Source organism: Hippopotamus amphibius, chromosome 12 (assembly GCF_030028045.1).
Source record: "Hippopotamus amphibius kiboko isolate mHipAmp2 chromosome 12, mHipAmp2.hap2, whole genome shotgun sequence".
Classification (NCBI taxonomy): domain Eukaryota; kingdom Metazoa; phylum Chordata; class Mammalia; order Artiodactyla; family Hippopotamidae; genus Hippopotamus; species Hippopotamus amphibius.
In genome coordinates, this window is record NC_080197.1 from 63,159,454 (window position 1) to 63,185,050 (window position 25,597).

The 25,597-nt window shown below is 37.5% G+C and overlaps 1 protein-coding gene across 2 annotated transcripts in view; it reads right to left on the minus strand.

The window, feature by feature from the left end:
* Positions 1–1,966: 1,966 nt before the first annotated feature.
* The window catches only part of PDE3A (phosphodiesterase 3A), a 311,065-nt gene continuing 287,434 nt past the window's right edge, over positions 1,967–25,597 (minus strand). For both annotated transcript variants that reach the window (XM_057702753.1, XM_057702752.1), the window contains 7 exons: positions 22,440–22,551; positions 15,980–16,093; positions 15,643–15,842; positions 13,387–13,590; positions 12,574–12,729; positions 10,222–10,477; positions 1,967–4,187 (listed from right to left, as the gene is read on the minus strand). In XM_057702753.1, coding sequence (XP_057558736.1) covers positions 3,946–4,187; positions 10,222–10,477; positions 12,574–12,729; positions 13,387–13,590; positions 15,643–15,842; positions 15,980–16,093; positions 22,440–22,551 — 1,284 coding nt within the window. In that variant the 3' untranslated portion in view covers positions 1,967–3,945. The remainder of the gene's footprint in view (positions 4,188–10,221; positions 10,478–12,573; positions 12,730–13,386; positions 13,591–15,642; positions 15,843–15,979; positions 16,094–22,439; positions 22,552–25,597) is intronic.

A 25,597-nucleotide genomic window follows, 5' to 3' on the forward strand; every position in this document is an offset into this window, starting at 1 on the left:
AGCACCAAAAATACCTCCTAAAGCAGAATAGAAATGATAGTTTGATTCTTTACTTCTCATTTAGTCAGGAGTTGTTCATTACACAAATAGTTCACTTTTATAAAGCAGTCGTTTCAAACTTTAGACTTTATTTACAATAATTTTCATAGCTTTATTACTTAGAAAATAATTTATATTTTTCCATCATTTAAACAAAGAATAGGCCTGAGTCTCATGCCTGTTGCACAGCTTTTACCTTCAAAGAAAGTTCTCTGGGAAGGTGATGGGGACGTTGGGACACTGCAAATCAAGAGAGGCAGGGACGTGAGGAAATTGCAATACATACATGTAAGATGAAGTCCGCTTGACATACAATCCCTTGTCTTCAGTTTCACTGGGATTGCAATGGTTAGGATTTGCTCTGGCATTCCATCAAAATGGAACAAACATAATTGGGTGTTCTGTGTTTAGAAAGTGGATATTTTCTTAAACATGAGGAAATTCCTTCACTTCTCAGATGAGGACCGATGTAGGTAAATCCCTGTACAGAGCTACTGTCTTCATCTTTGACTGAGAGCAAAACCAGGTCTTATACAAAGGACAGAAACAAATTATGGTTAAAAAATATGCCAAAGTGGTGTTTTCAGCAAGGAAACAGTATTCTCAAGGTTGGCTTAGATCGATAACCAGAAAGACATTCTATCAGCATGCTGGAAATGACATCAAGGACATGCTTAGTATACCTGGTCTTTTCCTTAACAAAGAGCAACCAGCATCAAGGCCACCAATTACAACTTTTCCTACCATTAGTTTCATGGCTGTCTATACAGTTCTCCTTTTCCCTAAATGGGTTAGACATTCCTTCATATGAAAGACCTGAGTTTATCTAATGGCACCTATAATTAGGCTCATATAAAAATGTAGTAAATTGCAACAAATATACTGGCACCACAGGAAGTAAGCTCCGAAGTTGGAAGTGAACCCTAATATTGCTGTCGCCAAGGGACGGGGAGACCATCACTAGCAGAAAATATCTTTTTATGTCCCTCTGCATCCTTTGGGATATACTGGCTGTGTCTGAAAATCACACATGATGAATCTCCTTTCCTTTCCTCGAACTGACTTTTAGCTTTAGTACACTGGCGATTTATCTTTGAAGAAAAAATGATTAATCTGCTTAGACTGCTGAGCACAATTCTGGAACGAAGATGTTCTTACTGCTTTGGCCATTATTATTTCATGTACTTGAAAACAAAACAAACAAAAACCAGGCAGTGTGCTTAGACCTCTACTCTGGCAGCCAGGCTGGCCCCTACTTAGGGTCTTGGAGCTTTGATGATGCTGCCAATATAAGGTTATGGACTTACAACTACTCTACCACCATTTAACTTGCTCCATACCTAGACTTTTCCTGAACTTACGTTTATTTTAGAGACATACAGCATTTGGAACAGGGGGAAGATTAGTTTTGTTAAGTAATTAGATACAAGAGGTATGTGAGTATAAATGCTTTTTTTCCCTTCTGGTATTTGCATTGGAAGGAGAATAGTTAAATTCACTGGGGAAATATATTTGACTCACAGTAAGTTTTGCAAACATAGAAACACACAGGCAATACTAAAAAAAAGAGTGGAAAACCATTCAGTAAGTCCTAAATAATGAAGACCTGGTGTTAACTCAAAAAAAAAAAATTATTCTCATCATTTAGGCAGAATCTGCATCCATTTGATCCTTTTCGTATTTTCCCACTTATTGGGAAGTTTGCCTTGAAACTGTTCATTTTTGATTGTATTATCTTCACCTTATTTTTAAAAATGCTATGCATTATTGTATAATCATTGCTTTGGAAGGGGAGAATATCTGTTTATGAGAAACAGAGGCATTTTTAATGTAAACACTCTTCTATGATTTCAGACAAAATAAAAAGTAGAAATCACAAGCAAGATTTACTTGAAGCTAAGGTTGTTTAGATGATGAGCAGGCCAGGATATGGTACTGAAGGAAAAGTTACAAGCAAAAAATGTTGGGAAGAAAGGGACACCAATTATAAACATTTGGTATTGTTTAAGAAAGTCTTTTGCTTGGGAGACATGGATCTAAAAGTTACCCAAAGGTTAGCCAAAGTTACTAGTGAAAAAACATACTTTGCAGCATCCTCATTTAATTGGCATAAAATAACTGTATCAGATGATCATTTAAATTAGAACAGGTAGATAAGTGGGTGTTCATAGGCCTCCATGCAAATGAACTTACTGGGCTTGGAGAGAGCTACACTGTATAAAAATGGTGATTAAAATAGAACTTTATAAAAATGCTTCCCTTTTCCCTTAAAAAAAAAAGAGTTGACTATCTACAGAAACAAAAACAAATCTTTATATTTACACCAAGATAACTATTCATGACAAATATAATAATATGAAATAAAATATTGAAAGTGAGTATCAACTTTTTAAATAGAGGTTTGGCTCACAGCATAAACAAGTGTAGATAAACAAACCAAAAAAAAAAAAAAAAAAAAGACTTTCAATGATAGGCCCAGTCCCCCCGGATCCCTCTCGAGTCTTCCCTGCCAAAAAAAACATGACAATGGGCCAGATTGCAGATGGAAGCCACACCATCACACCACGCGTGGAATAGTACAGCAGGGCTGTCCATGTGACCTTTGCCACCCAAAAGCCAATCTTCAACAGTTGCCAAGAATCAGGCTTTCACTATGTCAATAAACACCAAACCCTAGGTCGAAATTTTGCCCTTCATCTCTCACTGTCCCAGAGTGGGTTTCTGTTTGCCTTCTTTTTTTTCCTTTCTCTACCACACATTTTACAGCAAATTAAGACATGGGAGATCCCTGTTAAGAGCCATTTCCCAGGCCTCCTCTGGCAACCTTTTAGAACTCTAACCTGATGAAAAGACCTGACTCCAGCCTCTTCAGAGGTGTTTCTGTTTAAAGAATGCCATCCCCTTCCATGGTGATTTGATCTTAGCTGAGTGACAGACAAAGAGCTCCTATACATTCATTCGGCAACTAGACTGGAAAGTGCCTCAGTCTTCCCGGTTTAAGGCTGGTGACAGACAGCCTCCAAGGGCTGCAGAGGAGTAGACCCAGGCCCGTGGCCCAGTTCCCCAGCCCTCCAATCCCCTCCCTCTGCAGAGGGACTTTTACTGAAGCCAAATGGAGGCAGGCTTTTGGAATGGCTGCCTCTGAAAGACACTCCAGAGTGAACTTCATCCTGTTTGTTCACATGTGCTGAGTCATCTGCTGCAGCAATGCTATGAACGACTAAAACCACAAAAATCTCTCTTTACATACACACAACTGTACATACACGAGCATCCTTTCCATCTCTCTCTCTCTCACACACACACACACACACACACACACACACACACAAAATGTTGGCAGGATGTATGAGAATTCAAACAATGCTCTGGAACTTTCATCCTCAGTCCTAAGAGCAAAAGCTTCTTAGTCGTAACCTACATTTGCTGCACTGCTTCCCGGCTAAAGCTGCACCATCTCCTTTGTGATTTGTTTTCCTTTATTTTTTCCTTTATGATTTATTATATCACAGTGACCACTATATATTTTAATATGAATGTTACTAAATCGTGGAGCCAGGAATCCTGGCTTTCAGTGTGTCTGTGTGCCTGCGTGTGTGTCTGTGAATATGTTTTACATGGATCTATGTGAGAGCTTATATACACACACACATATATACTTCTTCCTTTAAAAAAAAAATCCTTAGAAGCTGGTGTTACAATGTGAAAGCTTCTCTGAGCGAGAGTTTTTGAAACCATGTACCTCACTGTAAAAATAAACACATAAAACACGAAGAATCCCAAAATGCCATAGCCGTTTGTCCATCTTCTTGTATTTCTACAGTGTTGTGTCTAAGTGTTGTGCTGGTTTGAAAAGAGTCTGTGACAAGTCACTCTGTTTGGAAACATAGCTCCTTCTATCCATTGTCACTGGTTTGGCTTTGGGGTTGGGGTCTCCTCTCCTCTCGGCTTCCCCTTTTCTTCGTCTTCTTCCCTGATGGCCTGGATCTGTTCTGAGGGATGCTGCTGCGGAGACTGGTCCAGGGACTGATTCTCTATGCCTGCCAACCGCTGTTCATCCTCAATGACTTTCTTCCACATCTTGTGGTTCTGCAGGAGGTGCTGGGTTATTTGGCAGTAGACTTTCCTCCTTTTGAAAGTTTTCTTTCCTGAGAAAACATCAAATTAGACTACTTATTTGCATGTTGAGTACATGACAGTTTTTTTCACCTCATTCACAGGAGTTAAGCACCAAATGGACACATATATCTATCACTTGATCTGTATATTGTAATAATCTTTTTTGAGAGTGGAGAAATAAGAGGAAGATGGCATGAACCATTAATATATCATTGATATGTACTGTGAACAGTATTTAATATCTAGTAATGTCCAATACAAGGTTCTGTTTGTATCTTAGAGTTATTACTCCCACTCCATTCAGACTCTGAAGATTTTCCACCTAGATTATTGGAATAATTTTTTGTTACGTCTTCCTTTGCTTTGTCAATCAATTCAACTCACAGAAGTCTACAGATTGATTTTTTTTAAAAATGACAGTTTTGATAGTACTGTTCTGCTTCCTGTGGACTAAAAAATTAATTTTAAACTCCTCTAGCAGGGAGCGTTGACTCTAGGGGGAAGATAGAGAGTAAACAAGTGGGGACAATTATATTGAGTTGCACAAAGTCTTTGAAATTGCCAGAAAGAGAAATGGCTGCGCTGGGAGGATGCTGCATGATGATGGTGACATGGACTAGGATGGGGATAATGGAAATGAAGATGCATAGATAAATGTGAGACACATTTGGGAGGTATTATCAACAGGATTTGGCAACTGATTAAATGTAAGGAAAAAAGAAGGGAGAAACCAAAGATAACCCTGAGCTTTCTGACATGAACAGCTGAGTGGCAAGAGGTACCGAGAAAGAGGACGTGAGATGAGGAGCTGATTTAAGGGACGTGTTGAACATGAAGTGTCTGGGAGACCTCCAAGTGGAGAGGCTAAGTAGGCAGCTATTCTTTCCTAAGCACAGAAGATAATGGACCCTCCTTTGAGTGACCATTTTAGACACAGGCCAACAATTTGGAAGGCAGGCAAAGATTCTCACATTGGACTCTAAACTTCTCTATAGGGACAGAGCTTTCCCCCCCTTTTGTGTGTTTATCTGCAAAGCCCCAGACTTTAGTTAGTATTCAGTAAGAGTTTACTAAGTGAATTATGTTCTCTCTAGCTTCCGTTCCACAGTTCCAAGTCCACAGTGAAGTGTTGACAAGTGATAAAAATAATAAAGGTATGAAAAAGTGGTCCACAGGAAATTCTGATCTAATTGAGACTAAAGAGTTAACAGTACAAGTTACCAGGATGATCTGCAAGGAAATTTGAGTTTACTGAATGAGCTAGTAATGATTTACCATGTATAATCTGGAAGGAAAAGAAGAAAAAAAATAGTAACAATAATAAAAATAAGAAAAAGAAAAAAAAAAGCCAATTGCCATCCACCAAAATTTTTGTGGAAGTGCTAATGATTCCTTCAACAGTTTTATTATAAAAAAAATTTCTTGCACTTTGTAAGATGATAGATCAATTTTTAAAACATAGTTCAGAAAAAGGACCTTAAATTATTTTGAATTACTTTTGAACCATACAGACACATAAGGAAATTATTACGCTGAATGAATGCCAGGGGGAATGGATACAGGCAGAGTCATAAACAAGAATTTTTTTAAAAGTATTTACTATATTCACAATCTTATTCATGAGATGGACCCATCAATCAGCTTATATTGCCCACTGACTAACTGACAAGCAGTTTCCTCTGCTATGGAAGCAAAGACCAATGAGTCTCAGAGACTGCCTTAAAGGAGCTTACAGTCTCTAGGAGAGAGGACCCAGAAGACCAAACAGAAATGCACATGCTGTGTTCTATGGTAGACCTAGATAAGTGACCAAGATGGCCTTAATGTTCCCCTTATCTTCACTAAACTTTAGACAGGTTTCCTTCAGACTCTAGGACCCTGATCCTTTTTTGCTTAGAGCATTTACTTTATGAAACTTGTAATTGCAAATTCTCTCTCTGCCCATCGGTTATGTAGATAAATCTTCTCTGGGCCTCTAGCTAGTGTGACAACCCAGGAAACATCTTTCTCAGGGACCTGGGAGCGATCCCTTTGAAATGCAATTATTAAGAAAGATAGGGTCCCTATCACCCATCTCTGTGGGAGAGAAGGAGCCTACCTTCAATAAGCAATTAGCAAACAAAAATGACCTAATTACATTGATCAAATCCCCTCTAATGTCCTCCAGTACTTTTCCACCAGCTCATCCCAGTATGCAAAAACGCTGCTGCATTTGTTTCAATGGAGTTGAGTCCAATGTCTCTCTCCTAGTCTTGAAGAAAGTCTTCCTTGCCATTTCTAACAAGTGTGCAGTGCAACGTCTCTCTGACACATCAAAGTATGGCAACGTCAGGTACTCAACCTGTGAGGGAACAGATGAGACTTTTTCGAAAGGACATGCTACTTGAGCTGAGATGTAAATGATGAGAATTAAATACACTGTGTGAAGAAGGGGCTGGCATCAGTCCAGGTATGTGAGGGGCAAGTGTACAGGCAGAGGGCATGGGGCCCTGGAGTATAACATCGATTTCTAAAATTATAAGATTCTTAACAAGGGCAATATATACATAAACTAGAATTTAAAATAATCTGAATTCTTTCTATAGAAATCAATAAAATATATTAATCCATTTGATTTTTAAGAGCAAATCTTTAAAATGACTCTTCTACTAAAGCATCGTACTTGTCTATTTCTACATTGTTTTTATTTGTAGTTAAGTTCCAGTCAGTTACTGTTGAGAAATCTTGACATGTTAATATACTTTTTAACATACTCCTTTGAGTCAAGAGCGTTACAGTTGATCACTGGCTGAAGGATGGACTTGAATCAGTCTTAGGACATGCTCTACTGCTCAAGGTGATTATTCCATCCAAAAGTTACACACATTCATGGCAGTTCATTCTCAGGGAAGAAGCTAACAAAAGCGCAATTTTTCTCTTTTTTCCTTTCAGGGCAGCCCCCATGAGAGCAGCTGTTCTCTTATTAATGCTGCTAAACGTTAGTAATAAACCTCTCTGGAATTAAACTGAATAAGGTGACGTAGAAGAAAGTTTGTACCAAATAAATTTGCGTAGATTAGAGACTGCAGGTGGCCTAAAACATGCCTGTATTGGGAGCCAAATTGTTCAGCACTGGAACCTTTTGAAATGAGAACAAAGATCCTTTCATTGCTCAAATTCTGAATGCAGCTTAGTACTTCATTAGAAACCTCTTAGTTCGCTGTAGGAATCTTTCAGATTTAATTATGAGGTGGGGAAAAAAGGCTTCTTTCCCTAGGATACCATATTGAAACATTTTATTCTGTGTTTCCTGAGAGATCTCCAAGTTTTGCAGATTGCTGAAATTATCAGTGTATATTTAATTTACATTTTTTCTGAACTCTTTCAGGCTAAATCAAATTAACCATCTCAGTCAATATGAATCCTGAAATTAAAATTACTAAGAGTCAATAACAATGCAATTAAAAATGAGGAAATGTGGGTTTCCTTTCTGGTTCTGCAGAAATCATCTGTGGCTTGGGATGTCAAACTTCTGAGCCTCAGTTTAGAATTGTGTAAAATGAGGCAGCTAAACGGATTCCATTTCTAGAATTCCATTATTCCACGTGGTCAATTTTTACTAAATACTAACACTGCCCAATATTTATCATTTTCTTGGCTATAGAGGGATACTTCAAAGAGAATTTTTCCAAAGCTATGGTTATCAAATCAATGTTGATGATGTTTTACATTTTAATGTAAGGTGACCAGTTGACTTTTAGAAGCTATTAGTAAACAGAATCCACAGAATTCTCATTCCTGCTTTAGTGAGCTTGATTAAAAATGGGAAGGTCAGGAGAGTAACACATGAGAATCTGGGAGTCAGTATGGCCACCCAACCTTACAGAACAAAGATAAATCAAATATTTGGTTGTTGCCTTTGCCGCTAAAGCCAATGCTGACAAGTTGAACCTGTTACATCTCCTAACCTAGGTTCTTCAATTCTTGATGCCTAGATTATGTGTGTGTTGTTTCAATGTGTTTGAGTTCAAATAGCAATTAGGTAAGGCCATGGGAACAAATATTTTCCAGAGGCTAAGCCGACCACACTTTCCAATAACATTGAGTGGAAAAACTGTCTGGTCCTTCGTCAGGCAGCAAATTACCTGGCTTTACGAATGAAAAAAAAAAAAAAGTAAATAAAATTCATGCATGTTTATTAAATGAGAACATGAATAAATAATCCATGAATCCTGTCTTGGCTTCTACCTCTGAATCCTAAGTTCAGCACAAAATTTTTAACAGAAATCTTTTTATAAGCATCAGAGGAATAAAATAAAATTACTTTGATAATAGAATATTGAAGGAAAACAACTTTCGATTTTCCTCCCATTCTGTATACAAGTTAATAAATGGGTTAGACCTTAAGAAAAATCTGATCTAAACCCAAATGTGCCTGTCTCACCAGTCTATGGTTAATAATGAGTTCTTTATCTCTGCTTATGTGAACTTACAACAGGGAACTTATGTGAAGGGAAAATAGGTTAATAACCATGTTAGAATATCTCTTTACCTAGATGGCCAAATGAACTAAGTCATGCAGTTTCCTGACTGTGCTAAAAAAAAAAAAAAAGGAATAATGTCTTTCATTGGTAATATTTTTGGTAAGGGCTTTGAAAAGGGCTTTGGAAACTCTCAGTATTAAGACTGTACTTCCCTTATGAAGGTGGATAGAAACCACATACTATATTCCATGAACACAGGAGTAGCATTTGTGTAATGACACTATACGGGTTGTTAGTTTTTCTAATTGTGGCCTTCTCCCTATGGCAGGAGAAACAGCAGAGAATATTCCAAGATGTGAAGAAAAATAACTGATTTTATAGACAGCTAAGTTGAATGGATGAGAATGGCTACATGATGCACTCCAAATCAATGACCAGATGCGACCACTTCTCACTGTCAAGAGTGCCATTACCCTGGTCCAAAGTCTCAGTTATCTCTCACTTGGATAATTTCAACAGCCTCTTAACACATTGCCCTGCTTACACCCTTGCTCTGATCCCAAACTCGAGAATATTTGCAATACAGCCGCTGAAGCTATCCAGTTAAAACGTAAGTTGAATTAACTAAGTCTTCTGCTCACAGCCTCTGATGGCTTTCCCATCTTACTTAGAGTAAAAGCCAGACTCCATACTGCGACCTGCAGAGCCTTACACCTTCTAACCCTCCATCATCTGGGACCCTCCTCTCCCCGCACCCCGCCGCTGATCACCATCCCCCTTCCTCTGCTTCAGACTCCCAGCTCTCCTGACGCTCCTTGAACACCCAGCCAATGTCCACCTCAGGACCTTTCCACGGTTTGCTTTCCTCTCTCCTTGAAATGCTTTGTCCACATCTATTTCCATGAATCACTCCCTCGCTTCTTTCGTGTTTTAAAAAAAAAAAATCTTACTTACATCTTCCATAACTATCTTATCTTTTAATCTTTCTGTGTAATATTTTATATCCTCCTTATTTTTCAGTTTTGTTTTTAAACTCTAGCATTTATAAGTACCTAACGTCTTACAGGTTTACTGCTTTGTCTTCCTTAGTGTCTGCTGACCCCACTGGAATATAAGCCTAAGAGGGTAAGGATTGATTTATTTTTTTGTCTGATTTATTCATGGCTTTATCTTTCATACCTGGAAGAATATCTGGCTTAATAAGGAGTAGGTGCTTAATAAATATGTGATGAATCAATGAGTGATTACTACCTCTTACCACTTTAGTGCCTCCCCCCAACCAAACCAGTAAAAGCCTATGGTTGGTCTAGATGGTACCTGAGGTTCCTTTTACTGCTACATCAAGATACTCTGAAAAATAGGCTTTGATTACTTGTCTTACTTCATGACAGAGAACATACCTTTGTATGAATTACTGTAAGAGATTCTATCGTCTGTTATATCCAGTATGATGACATTGGGGAAGGGGGAGTATCTGTAATCAATGCGGCAGATGATATGTGGACTCAACTATGTAGTTCACGAGAAGCATCAAATTTATCTGAACCTAAGTAAGGAACAATCCTAGAAGAAGAGAGATTAGAGAGATTTTATAACTTACTTGGAGATTCATTATTTTCACAGGTTTCCTCATCGTTTGGTGCTTCTTCCTCTTCCTCCTCTTCTGGGTCATCGGTATCTCTGGACTCATCGCTGTCTTCCACCCATTTCCCGGGCATCAGTCCTGCTGAATCATAGGAGTTGCAGAGAGGACCCACGATGTGCGAGATGAAGGATTCCTGAAGGTTGGCCAACTGAGGAGCAGAGCGGTCCATGAAGGGGCTTATTGGTAACCCAAGGCTGGCCTCTTCATCACCCTACAAATAGGAATGTAGCAGGAACAGTTAATGTGACAGGCAAACGACAAGGAAAGTGTAAAATACAAATAAAGTCACCATTCGCTTGGCATCTAAAATTTGCAAATATGCAAGAACCTGGGCATTTATGTGTGAAGTCTCTCTTTACTTGACTGCTAAGAGATTTTCCCCACATCCCTAAGATTCCTATAGGACTGCTTTGTTGCCATTTACCAACCACTTTGGTAATCTTGAGGGTTTTTGGGTTTTTTTTACACTTTTTAAAATTTATTTTATTCAAGTATAGTTGATTTACATTGTTGTGTTAATTTCTGCTGTATAGCAAAGTGATTCAGTTATACACATATATGTATTCTTTTCCATTCTGGTTTATCACAGGATATCTTTTTAAGCCCTTTATTGGAATATCATTGCTTTACACAGTTGTGCCAGTTTTTGCTGTACAACAAAGTGAATCAGATGCATCTACATATATATCCCCATACCCCCTCCATCCCTCCCGCAGCCCCTTCCTGCCTTCCCTATCCCAACCCTCTAAATCATCACCCATCATCGAGTTGATCTCCCTGTGTCATCAAAAAATCTAGAGGGCTTGGTTTTTGATCAAGGGGCAATTCAAGAAATGGTTTAATGTCTAAGCAGATGATCTTTCTGATCACACCCGTCACTGGTCACTGTTCCTTATATTAGAGTACAAGTTCGAATATAAATGCATCTTAAAAGGCAATGCTGGATATAAATATCCAACAAAGAGAAAGTTTTAAACAATTTATCCCTCAATTAAAGTCACTACCTTATCCCGGCTTTGGGTTGAATTATGTCTTCCATGATTATATAGTTTCTGATATTCTTACTTACTTGTGTTTAACAGCACTACTGTACAAGTGTTTTTCTTATGAACTGATTTGTTTGTGGAAAAAAATATCAGATTGTAAACCAGAAGTTACCTAGCAATGTTAATGAAGGAATTATACCAAAATATCAACAATGGTTGTGCCTTTTTAGTGGAATCATTATAAGTGGATTTTCTCTTTACATTTTTTCTATATTCAATATTTCAGAATTGATTATGAATTTATCCCGAGGAAAGGCAATACATTTTTTTTTCTAGAAAGATCAAACCTTATATTTTCCATATATGTCCTGTCTATGATACTCAAAAGAAGTTCTTTCTAATCTTTCTTTAAAAGTGTCCAGTGAAAGGCAATTTATTACTTACTAAGGTGGCTCATCCTATTTCTGGATGACTTTGGTAATATAAATTTCTTTTTTGACATTGACCTAAAACCTATCTCCCTATAACGTCTGTAGGCTGGCTATAGTCATGCCCTTTTGAGGGAAGCAGAGAAGAATCTAGCATTTTTTTTATTAAGCAAATCCTACAGTAAGTATCTTATATAATTTATCTTCTTTAATCTGTACAACAATGTCATGATAAACCTAATCCTCAATCTGTATGTCAGTCTCTTCAGTATCTGAAGAGAGTTGTTATATTACTTCCTTTTCCTTAGGGTAAACATCTTCACTTCTTTCGTGTCCTCTGATGTCACTGGAGCCTGTCCTTTACCATGCTCTGCCACCTCGCGATTCCTCTTAAGAGTGTGGCTCAAAGCACCAAACACAAGGTTTCAAGTACAATCTGTCTGGGGTTGGGTCATGGGGGGAATATCCCCTCATGTTCTGTTGGTAGTGTGTCAAAGAAAATGTTATTTTTTACTAGCTTTTTCATGTATTGTTGTTATAAACTCTATTAGAAAAGTAAATGAACTTAATGTGATATACATTCATCCACATAAATTTAAACTAGCTTCTATTATGATTACAATTGATAAAAAACAGTATTGTTCCCTGAGGTCATTCCATTATCTCAACACCTTCTTCCCCCCAAATACTTGCAAATAACTTTATCTTAGTGTTTTTAAGCTTACAGTTTGGTCCAATTTTTGTCATTTTTAATCCTGTGATAAAATTTGGTCAGTGCCTTTTCTGATGGTAGCATGAGTATGAAATAGACTGATCACACTTTTATAGCTTTTGGAAGCTTTAGGGAACTTTTGAGCAGCTTCAATATGGATTAAGAGAAATAGGTTAGGTACCTGTTCATAAAATTCATTGACAATTCCCTCTGTCCACTGAAGATGGAGCTCTTTACTCTTAGCTGGCCCGTTGATATCAGCCAACTTTATACACATTTGACAAACCAGCAAACGATCATTTTCATTGGTCCAATCTATTCCAACTTCATCATTCACCTGTTTGAGGGACAAAGTTAAAATGTTTTTGACTCAATGAAAGCAAATTTGAACAGGAGAATAAACAACAGAACACTGACTATCTTCTTACCATGTGCAGATCAGAATACAAGTAATGAGAAACATCTCAGCTGTTTCAAATAAGGTAATTGGTTTGCACAAATTAATTGTAGAATATGGATAGCTCACCAAAAAAAGGAAACTAACAAATGATGAATAATTATTATGGTATTGAAAATAAATGCTATTTAATATGAGCATATGTTATAAATTACTAGTTTTTCTTGACTTAACATTTGGACATTTATGTTTGATGTATGAAATTCTGCTTCAGGTTTTTGACCTTTCCTACTGCCGGGTAATTTCTGTTAGCATTCCACAGAGACAAGAGCAAACTAAATCTAACAAAAACACAATGATAGAATTCTATTATTCCTCTGCAGTGCAAAGTGTAATCTATACAGACAGCACTTCAATGTACCAGGTTTCCTGGCTGGGACCAATGCCTATATATCTGCTTCTGGTTAAACATTTCACTGCATCTCATTTTCACATTTGACACATACGAGGTGACAGCAATGAGTTTTGTTCAACATGCTGATTCCATGATGTGTTTCAACGTGGCCATAAAATGAAGACTGGTACAAATCTAGTTACCTTGGCATTAAACTTGGCTACAAAGTCAAAGTGCTTCTTCAGGTCAGTGGCCAAAATTGCTTCGATGACGAGGAAACGGAAATGCTTAAATTCCACATGGTCAAGGTTAAGTAAGAAGTTATATTCTGGCCGGGACATGAAAAGATTCCACGCAGCAGCTGCATGATGGTTCTCTAAAACTGAGCGATCATTGTAGAGCACCGCCTGGGCAAAGGTGAGAGGGGAAAGCTCAACTTTTTAAATTAAAAATAAATGAGACTGGGACTTCCTAGGTGGCGCAGTGGTTAAGAATCCGCCTGCCAATGCAGGGGACACGGGTTCGAGCCCTGCTCTGGGAAGATCCCACATGCCGCGGAGCAACTAAGCCCGTGCGCCACAACTACTAAGCCTGTGCTCTAGAGCCCGTGAGCCACAACTATTGAGTCCGTGTGCTGCAACTATTGAAGGCCACACACCTAGAGCCTGTGCTCCACAACAAGAGAAGCCATGACAATGAGGAGCCTGCGCACCACAATGAAGAGTAGCCCCCGCTCGCAGCAACTAGAGAAAGCCTGTGTGCAGCAATGAAGACCCAACACAGCCAATAAATAAATAAAATAAAATAAATAAATAAATTTATAAAAAATAAATGAGAACATGAAAAGCTTTTGGAATCCTCCTTTCTCATGGAGCAAAGGAATGTAATCTTGTGACAGAGTTCTTAAGAATCACTTATTGCTCTACACTGACTATTTACTTTTCTTGGTTAAATTTCCTTTTTTTTTAGATAAAGTTCTTTTCCTTGAAACTTTATTTAATTTCCTTGAAACTTTATTTCAAATTGTTGTAAGTGAAGGGCTTAGAGTTAGTTTTTCTCAGATGATGATGACGACGGTGATTACTGTGCACTACACAGGAACTTAACCATAAAAATATGCAAGTATACTAATCAGTTACTTACCACATCGAGAATAAGGATGACTTCCTTTTAGTTAAACACATATAACTAATACAGAGGAATGGAATCCCTGAGCAGCCCATAATTCAAAACATTCTTACCCCACAATCAGCCATAAGAAATATCACCCCCTGTCTAGTAATTGAAAGTATATAGTAAATATCTACTTGTTTAAAATTCTCTAATGATGCTGAGGGAAGCTACAAGGGAAAAAGAAGTTGCCTAAAACATACGTGGAGACTAGTATCATAGATTGATGATGGAGGGGTTAAAAAGGTATAAGGACAAAAAGGAAAGACCAAGCACATGGAAAATTAATACGGAGGCCAGTAAAAATGCATGCATGTGTAGGTAAATGGTGCTGGCAAAAGGATTTGCTTATCTTTAGGGAAAATATGTTCTGGTGTATGAAGGACACAGTGAAAGGAGCTTAAGTAGTCAGAAAAAAAATCAGGATATTTGTATTGTATACAGATTAAACAAAAATTCTAGACTACTCTATAAGAGAGGGTGTGGAAATGGATGAGAATGGGGTAAAAGACAAAAGGCAAACATGACAAAAACAAAAGAGTCATGGACCAGATTGGCCTCTAGATCCTCTAGAAAGAAAAACATGATCGTGGGATCTTTAGCAACATGGGTCCAGCTGATTAAATCAAGGAGAAGCTTATTAAGTTCATAGATGCAGACACCTAAATACTTAGTGACTAATATTTGACTTTAAGTATATGCCAAGATGAACTTCTTTAAAGTTACTGTTTTTGGAATACTATGTTCAGGTAAAAAATTTACCTCGAATGAATGAAATAAATTGATCTTTAATTCTTCCTAACCAATACAAATGCCAGAATGATAATTGTTATAATGAATATATCTCAAAGGAATAGGATTTATATCCAAAGGAGCCTTATGTTTCTATAGTCTTAAATTTATATCCAAAGAAGACTTTAATTCTTACATCAGAGAACCAAGAAAGATTTGGTTCTCTAATCTTTTCGAAAAGAAACTTTTGTATAGGTCAGGTTTTCTTTGTTGGGGAAGTTCACTAACATGAATTCAAGCAGTTTTTCTTCCTAGAAAGAAAGTTGAGAAGGCATCCCCATGGGTGATACAGTTGCACATGCACCATTGATAACTTAGAACAAACCATGCTATCTTTTCAAAATGAGCATGGTCTCTAAGAATTTTATCTTAGGGCTAAATATACTTTGGCTCACATTCACTTGGTGCCTGTTATTAAGTCAAATTTATAAAATTAATTTTCTCCAGAGAAATCTCAAAATTGAATTATTTCCCCTGATCAAAACGTAAAGATTTACCTGAGGGGCACTAGTTGCCACCAGGAAGGCATTAGTCCTTCCCGGGTGGTCATAGTCATGCATGGCTGCAGCCACGTACAAGGCCATCAACTCCAGGGCAGGGATATTTCCAGACAAACACCCGTATTTATCATCCGGCACATTGTACATTTTTGAGAATACATATCCCATATGTCCATGTGTAAATCCACTGTCAGAATCTGAGAAGAGGCAATGAAGATAAGAGAACTTTTAACAAACTGTGAAACAGATGTCACTTGTCTAGACTTCCCTTTTAAAAACCCACTCTTCCAGTTCTCACAGTTTACAAGGGAGCGCAGAGGGACTTCACATGTACCTGAATCGCTTGCGGATCCATGATCAGTCATCACAGTTGAGAGGCCTGGAATAGGCTGCGTCGTGAGATACCAAACAGCGTGTAAGACGTCGGTGGCATGGATTCTGTTGTGGTCTGTAACCAACGCAAAGGAACAGTCATTCATCCGGGAACGCCGGGATCTGAGGACTAAGAGTGCCACCTACTGGACAAACAGTTTACAGTCCTCACATTTTAATACCCCAGTGAAAGGCAGCCAAACATTCCAGGACAAATACTTTGTGATTACTCTTCCCTTTCTCCATAACACCCATAGTAACAAGAGAAAAAAAAAAACTCATTACACATGCAGATGTCTAAAATGAAAAAAATCTGTAGAGTCCGCCAGAAACCTAACATGTGCAGGAAACAATGTTTACTCTTATTTCCATGTTCCTGTATAAAACTACGCAGAGTACCGGAATAAAAGACCCATGATAAACTTAACCTAGGTCAGACCAATGGTCTATACAACCCTGTATTTCATCTCTGATAAACAGCACCCACATATAATCTGTGAACTGAACATAGTATTATTCTTCTGTATCAAACGTAAAACCCTGTAATAAAATGAATAACATCTTTTATATGCAGATTAAATACACAAAGCAAAAGCAAAAGCAAAATCGATAATGTTCTCTGATCCAGAAGGTCTAATTTGGGAATAATGTTCTAGGAAATACCTAAAGAAAAAAATTAAAACCTCTTTGTACAATAACGTAGGGAGTTGAGCCATTCCAAAGAGTTAAAAGCTACGGGGGAACCAAATCTCCTAGGTATCTTGTCATTATCATGGGAAGAGGGTCCTATTTCTACATGTGTATCTCAGCTTCTACGGAACCATGACCAACGGTCCCCTGTGCTCTTGGCTCACCTTCTTTCTCTGTGTGATTCTTCCGTGTTTTTCTCTTACATATCTTGGCCCTTCGTAATGCTCCACTGATTGGCATGCTTTATCCTCAACATGCCAACTTTATATGTTTTATTTCTAATGACCAACCATGACACAATTTCTTTTTCTACTGTAATAGGTTACATCTCTGAATAATACTCAACAGATGAGGAGAAGCAAAAACAGAAGAGAACAAGCAGAATGGTAGTGGGAATTTGAGAGAAACACCTGTTCCCTGGTTGGAGAAGAGAGAAGAAATGATGCCATCTGTGGTGTTTGTGGCACACGGGAGAGTGTAGGAAGATGGTGCCTTTGTTCTTACATTTCTGGCAACTTTTAGGAGTCAGTCTTTAAGCTAAATCTTGGGTAAACACTCCAGGAACTCAGTGAGGGGCTGCGTGAGGTCTTGAGAGGATGTCTTCAGAAGAGGTTTGAGAAGCAGACCTCCTAGGCTCCCGAGAGGTCAACAGCAAAACCTGTTCATAGCACCACTGCCACAGGTGAATACTGATGTTATCTAGTTTTCAAAGAACACTTTTATTCAAACTGGGGTCTCTATCTCTGTGTATGGGCTATCTCAGGTGATTTAAGACAATTACATTTTATGTCTATACCTGTGCCACATACAAAGTTGATCATGCTAGAAGTTTCTGGATCTAGGACAGGTCTGATTTTGTCTCTGCTCTGATATTTATTACCTGTGTTTCTGAGTGAGTGACTTAAAACTTGAAGTCTCCTTCCCTTATCTTAAAAATAGGGAGATAATAATAGTGCCTATTTCATAGTACAATTGTGAGAATTACAGAAGAGAACCTATTCTAAAGTGGCTGGTATATAGAAAGCTTGTAATTGATGTAAATCTCATTCACATAAAATACATGATTGCTCTTATAACAAGATGATGCATTAGCACAGATTACCCGTTTTCTTTCAAAAATCAAGGCTGGATTTGTAAGAATAGAATTGAAGAGCAAAAATAAAAGCTATGCTAAGCCCTGGGGGAGGGAGAAGGCAGTGATGACCTGGTAGAGGAATAACATGCAGCCTGGTCGGAGAGTGTGACTGTTAGGTGCTATGCTGGGAGAGAGCTTCTTTTCCCTTGTGGCGAGCTAGGAAGATTACTGTGCGGATGTAACTACCATTACTATTGCAAGGCAGGGAAATCTGTGCTTGTGCCCAGCATTACAAGGGTGAATGGGTGCTAGTATCACGGTGTTGGCTGAACCTCTCTGTGGCGAGAAACAGACAATACCAACTACAGGTCAACTTGTAGCCCTGGAGTTACACTGCTTCCTGTCCTGTTCCCCACCCCAAGGTTCAAGTCCAGAGGGCTTTATAGGTAAGTTTTATCAACTTTCAACAAACAATCTAAGTAATTTAGTACTGAAAATGTAAAAAGAAGAAAGCTGCCAAACACATTTTATAAGTTTAGTATAAAGTTAAAAATTTTTTTCTTTATATATTTTTTCTTTTTTTAGAGATTAGTATAATCTTGATTAAAAAACTAGGTAAAGACAGTATATGGGAAAGAAAACCTCTACTTTTGCTTTTGAGTATAGGTCCAAAAGTGCTAAATAAAGCAATAGCTAACAAAGCCTAACCCCTTAAATACATACATATATTGATAGATATAATTATGCAGGTATAGCTCTAAAAGAATTACACTGTTACGATCACGTAAGCAGGATGGACAGACCATCTGCCTTTAAGAAATCACTAACGTTTATTAAACAAATATTTACTTCACATATACTAAGGGCAAATACTGTGCCAAGTGCCGGTATCACTCTTGCTCTTGCCATCAATTCTCTGGGGACCAACTCAGGCACAAAGACACCCAGGAAAGATGCTAGCTAGGTCAACATAGGGAATTGATAAGTTTCTGTAGGATATACGAATGTGCGCAAAGATTGCTCTTCTTTTTCTGGCCACGGTAGGCAACGGACAGAGCTAAAGAATAATATCAGAGCTGTTCTTCTTTTATCATTATTACTCTCATCCTCTTCCTCTTCCTTCATCTCTGCATTTTGGATAAATCCCTTAATAATTCTCTCACCCACCTGCAAACCTCTGCCTCTTCGACAGCACATAAACACACGTGCACACCCTAACACATCACCCGCCCAACCCTTTCCCAGAGCCTGCCCATCCCCCCTTCTGTCTTGATATACTTGTTTTCTCTTTCTCCTTATCCCTCAAGCACAGGATTGAAGCGAGCTGGTATAGAAGGCTGGGGTTGTATGTAAAATTTATATATTTTTTAGACCTAAATTTATGGATTTTTCATTTAAAATTCTCTATGCTCCTATTCACCAAAGGGTGAGAGAAAGTACTAAAAGAATAGAAGTGAGACTTGAAACATTTTTTTTCCCTTTGGAATGTAGCTAATACTGTGATAGTTCTGCCTCTTTAACTCTTTCCATGTCACCTCAGTGTCTAGCTTTAAAATGGGTGGACACATCACATACAGCTTAACCAAATTGAACTAAACATAGGGGGAGCAAGGCTATTCTCATCGCTGCCACTGAAGAGTATACAATTGCAGGTATTTCTGAAGCTTAACTTGACTATGAGAATGAGAGGTGCTAGGAAGAATATATTTTAGAGATGAGAGTCTTTGAAAATAGAAAATGCTCTCTTAAGAGTAACTTTGAGGACTTCCCTGGTGGCACAGGGGTTAAGAATCTGCCTGCCAATGCAGGGGACGCAGGTTCCATCCCTGGTCTGGGAAGATCCCACATGCCACGGAACAACTAAACCTGAGCTCCACAACTACTGAGCCTGCATACTGCAACTACTGAAGCCTGCGCACCTAGAACTCTGTAACAAGAGAAACCAACACAATGAGAAGCCTGCGTACCACAATGAAGAGGAGCCCCCGCTCTCTACAACTAGAGAAAGCCCGCGCGCAGCAACCAGGACCCAAGGCAGCAATGAATGAATGAATGAATGAATGAATGGATAAATAAATAAATAAATAAATAATTTTTAAAAAGAGTAACTTTGAATCCATGAATTAATATGACCTAATGATTTATCATCTTTACTAACCAAAATGTCCAACTGCAAGGGACTATGAACACTATGAAACACTATTTTCTCTTTGTGCAGTTGAATACAAACTATAATTTATCCTAATCTTTTTTGAACAAATATATTTTTGGTATCACATTTCTATCATTGAGTTGCCTATATTTATAATTTTACCTACTGCTGTTCTATGAAATCTCTCTCTATATATATATATTTAAACTATTAATAGATTTTTCAAATTTTAGTAAGGGTTCTGGGTAGAAATTTAAAAGCTTTCATACCTTCCCTCTTCTCTTGGAAATTGTTAAAGGTGTACTTGGAACTGTAATAAAAATTTAGTTTCTAATATTTTAGCTCATTGTCATATTAAAGCTAATCTAACCCCCTTTTGGTTACCCTTAGGCTTTTTTTCATTTAGTTATGGGTTTATACAGAGATATTAGAAATACAGTTCTCTAGGTGTAAATGTTAAATTAGTAGATAAACGACGAATTTTTGTACACACTAATCTTAATGATAAACAAAGCTTTTTGTGAATATCCATACTAGTCTAAATTTACAATCCTACAACACACAAGGTGTTATTACTTAAAAGTGATCATCAATTAAGTTAAAACTTTGCTGTGAATAGATATAAATAAATTTTCTTTACAGAAAGTATCTAGGACCTTGATCAGAACAAGCAAAGTTATGATAACAAATTCTTTTCACATGGAATGAAGAACCTGCTATTTCAGGAAAAATATCTGTTTACTTGTAACGTATAAATATGCAATAAGAAAATGTAAAAATGAATAATACAATTTAGAACCTGAAAACTTCTTTTAACATTTAAATAAATACTGGTCAACTCTGTCTGTGAGTTAATGGTATACTATCTAGAGAAAAGTTAGGAGTTATATCCATTTGAACTCAGTGGAACTTGGCGATAGCTGATTATATCACTAAAATATATTTGGAAATATAATATTAATTTGTAAATTTAGTCTGACACTAGTTGTTCTTTACTGAGTGCAATGGCTTCCTTTCTGTAAAAGCTTATTTATGCAATTCCTTAACCTTCAAGAAATCACTAACACTTAGGTCAATCCCTGGCATCCAACCAGGGAGGGCCTGGGAAAGTGGTAATAATAAAGCACGGCTTATCTTGAAATCCTTTCAAACTACCCCTTCTTCATATCTCTCTCCCCACTTCCATGGCTCCATCAGCCAGACATTCCCACGGTGCCTAGCGCTTTTACGTTCCTCTCTCTACTCCTACTGTGCTATTTTGTCTGTGTTTGGTCCCATATTCTCCAATAAATCTCATTTGTAGACTTACTTCTTCATTCTCCTTTTCTATCACACAATTTATAGATTCAACGGCTCATTCCTCTTTCCCATCACTCAACATCACCTGTGCATTTTCATCCTAATGTAGGATGGCATTTTGAAAACCAACATCTTAACAATGGGTCACTCAGTTGATGCGCTACCCTACTCCTTTCTGAAAACACCTGTGTTCTAGTCTCCATACAACTTTTACGTAACTTCGGCTCTTGGCAACTGCAAACAGACGTGGGGTTCTAAAGTCCAAAGTATATAAAAGTAAATTTAAAACTTAGAAGTTAAAACACAACTTAAGAAACACATGCTCTAGCCAATACATTGAAAGTTTTCTTTCTAAGCCTTTATTTCATAAAAGAGCCATGTGATTTCTGTACATTTGTGATTGGATTTACAGACATTTTCTCCAGTTCCATTTATTTTGTAGCATGTAGGACGATGCTACTTACATGCTGTGATGGTAGTCTGAAATGCTACATATTGAAAACTTAATATCTTGTCTGTGTTCCAATTCCTCATGACTATAAATGACAAAATTATTCTCACAGTATTCAAAGTTCATAACCTTGAACCTTTGTGTCCTTTCCTTTGGTCTTCACATTTATCTTGATTTTTAAAATGTTCCTAATAATTTCTGCACAACCACTCCCAGATGTCTCTTCTTTTCTATTTTACTAATTAGACCATCATCCTCCTGCCCTCTACTCGCAGTCAAGTTTCTCTTATACTGAAAAACTTTAATAGTTAGTGATGTAACTCTGAGGATGCTAGAACAAAGGCTCAGAATTCACCCAATAAGAGAAGAATATTATGAAATGAGCAATAAATTTAACATTTAATTATTTAGCACACACTTAAGTTGAAGTTACTGTGTGCAAGGCACTATCATAACCTCTTTAGAATTATCACATCATTTTATCCTCGTCACAATCCTATGAAGCAGCTATTATGATCCCCATTGTACAGATTAAGAAATGAGACACAGAGAGGTTACGTAAGACCCAGGGTCTCCTACAGCTGCTCTGTAAAGGGACTGGGATTCTAACATAAACTATTATCTCCCAATCACTCTACTATGTGTCCATTCAGGGTGTTTACAATGTGTAACTCTGTGCTGGGTGCTAATAATTCAATATTGCATTATCCATAGCAAATTCGATGGATTTTAAAAGTATTAATTCTAATACTTACAAGGAATTTCCCTGTAGCCAATCTCCAAAGCATGAAAATAATTCATAAACTCCCTAACTGGAATTTTAAAAGCTTCGAAGAGGCCCATGTCTTCAAAAAGTCTGTATGATACCTGCAAAAGAAGAAGACAAAGCCTTACAAAACATCCCTCAATGTGTGTTAGACATAAAGAGAAAAATGGGGGGAAAGTATACATTCCATTAACCATATTAATGTACTGCCCATAGAGACACTTACTGGAAACAATCAATAGATATCAAAGACCCCCATGTTCTAGCCCTTGTAGTCCCTGATGAGGGGTATATAATCTATTTCTAAAGGTAGAGACATAAATCCAAAATATAGCCAATCAAAAAATCCAGAATACACTATAGAAACATATCAAGGTACTAAATTATATGTGATATCAATAATAAGAGAATAATACTTAGTAAATTGCTAACTGTAAAATATTTAAGTGCTAAATAATGAGAGAAAGCTTTGATTTAGATTAATTTTATAAATTAAAAAAAAAAGCTTTCTAGAGGATAAAGGATTCAGAGTTGTGTCTTAGTGAAGAATAAGGGGACAGAATTATGAGAGAGAAAAGGTTGCCTTGGCTGAAATACATAAAGAAAAAAGATTTGTTCTAATCCAGTATTAATAAAAATGTTTAAACTATTTTTCCTCACTTGTCTTCTTTCTCCTCTGAATATCTATTCTCCTCCCAATTACTTTCATAGCTTTGGAGGCTCAAATCAAGTAAATATCTTTGGAAGCAATTGGCATATTTGATATGCAAATGATGGAGAAAAAAACAGGATAAAGGCACAGAAGAAGATAAAGGTTATTCACATGGCAGAACGGAGTAAGGCACCATCTAAAGTGGCCTCACTTCATGTCACAAATGCACAGTACTGGTTATAATTCAGGAGACTTTAAGAAAGAATTATTCATCCCTTTCGTTATTTGCATTCTTTCTTAAAATGCTCTTGAAATATTTCTTCTAAATCTTTGATATATTACTTTATGGTTAAATTTCTATTTTTTGTTATTGACTTTAAATCTATTCAAATTCACTAACATTCTTTTAATTAGATATTTAATGTTCCTCAGTTACATATATTATGTATATTTTTGTGTACATATATACACATATATATATATATAAACAAAAGGGGATTTATTCACTCAGCATGTCTACTAAGTGCCTACTCTGCTTAAGACAGTTTTTCATGTACGAGGCATATATACGAGGGTGAGTCAAAAATTATCCACACTCTGGCTGCAGAATTTTAATTACCTTTGAAAAAAGACAAATACATCATTTTTTGACATAATCTCCTTGCTTTTCAATACACTTTGTCCATCTGTCAACAAGCTTTCGTATTCCCTCATTAAAAAAAATGTTTTAGACTGAGCTGCGAACCCTGAATGCACTGCAGTCTTCACTTCTTCATCAGAAGTGAATCTTTAGCCTTGTAGGGCAGCTTTCAGGGGATCAAACAGGTGAAAGTCCAATGGAGCAAGATTAGGACTACAGGGAGGGTGCTTTAACACTTCAAAACAAAGTTTTTGCAGAGTGTCGACAGTGTGGGCAGAAGTGTGCGGACGTGCACACCCTCAGACCACAAAAAATGAATCCCTGCACACTGTTCTTCTTTCATGCAAATCACAGGTGGGGCATCCACTTTGCTTACACCACAGTTACAAATGAGCTGATGTAACACGTCCACACCTGCACAGCAGTGACTGGGGAGACAGTAGCCTTGAACAGAAAGTGCTGATAAGACAGTGTGGCCAACAGAAGTTTTAATATAACTGGAGTGAGGATAATTTTTGACTCACCTTTGTATACAGGTGAACAAAACAAAGATGTTTTCCTTAAAAGAATTTATGGTCTATCAGGGGAGGGCAGTAAACCATAGACATAATTAGAAAGTATACACTATGACTGAAAGTGATATTATATGGAAAAAGTAAAAGGGAGGTTTGGAGTGCAAGGGAGGACATGGCAATTGCTGTTCTAAATAAGGTGGTTAGAAGAGGCATATTCAGGTGACTTTGAGCAAATAGTTGAAGGAGATACAGAGTAAGGTACAGGGATAGCTGAGGAAAGAGTTTTCTAAGCAGAGGAAAAAGACGGTGCAAAGGCCCTGTGGTATGTTTGCTATACTCAAGAAACACCAAGAAGGCCAGCATGGCTAAGACAGAACGAATGAGGACAGGAGTAAAATGTAAGTTAGTAACTGTAAAGTGGCAGTGGGTTGGTTGCAATCTTGCTGTTTGACTGCCAGATTGACCATTATGAGGACTTTCACACTGGGTGAGGTAAGGAGCCTTTGAAGCGGCTGGAGCAGGGAGAGTGTCTTTATTTGACTTATGTTTTAAAAGGAGTACTGTGGCTGACCATTGGGAACAGAGTACGTATATTATATGTGCTTTTTTCACTCTGAATGGCAAGTATATTTAATTTTCCCCCTTTTTCTGTGTTACATAACATCTCTACCTCTGCTCTTTAAAAATGGAATAGAAAGTTAAGTTTGTGGTTTCTGTCATATTTCAAGCTAGTTCTTCTTTTACTTATCTTCTTCTTACTCTTGCTTTCAACTATATTTGAGCTCTTGTTTAGATAGCTCATGGGAAGTTCCTGCATAACATAGGGAGATAAACTCTATGATGGGTGATGACTTAGAGGGTCAGGATAGGGAGGGTGGGAGGGAGTCGCGGGAGGGAGGGGATATGGGGATATATGTATAAATACAGCTGATTCACTTTGGTGTACCTCAAAAACTGGCACAACAGTGTAAAGCAATTATATTCCAATAAAGAGCTTAAAAAAAAATACCCAGTGGATTTAACTATGCACGTTACTTTAGTAAAAAATATTCACAACAAAAGCAGCAGTAGCTGATGACGTGTGTGTGTTGGGGGGAGGGGGGCATTTGATAAGTGTGATGCCTGCTCTAAGTAGTTTACATATATTAATTATGTTAATTAATACAAGTAGCATCTTATGGGATAGATACTGTTAATTACTAACATTTGAAAGTAGAGGGCAGTAAGGCACAGAGAAGTTGAATGACTTATAAAAGTTCACACATTTGACACATTATCAGACCAGAATTCAAGTCAAGCATTGACTGTATGCTCTTAACCTCTTCAAATCCTATCACTAT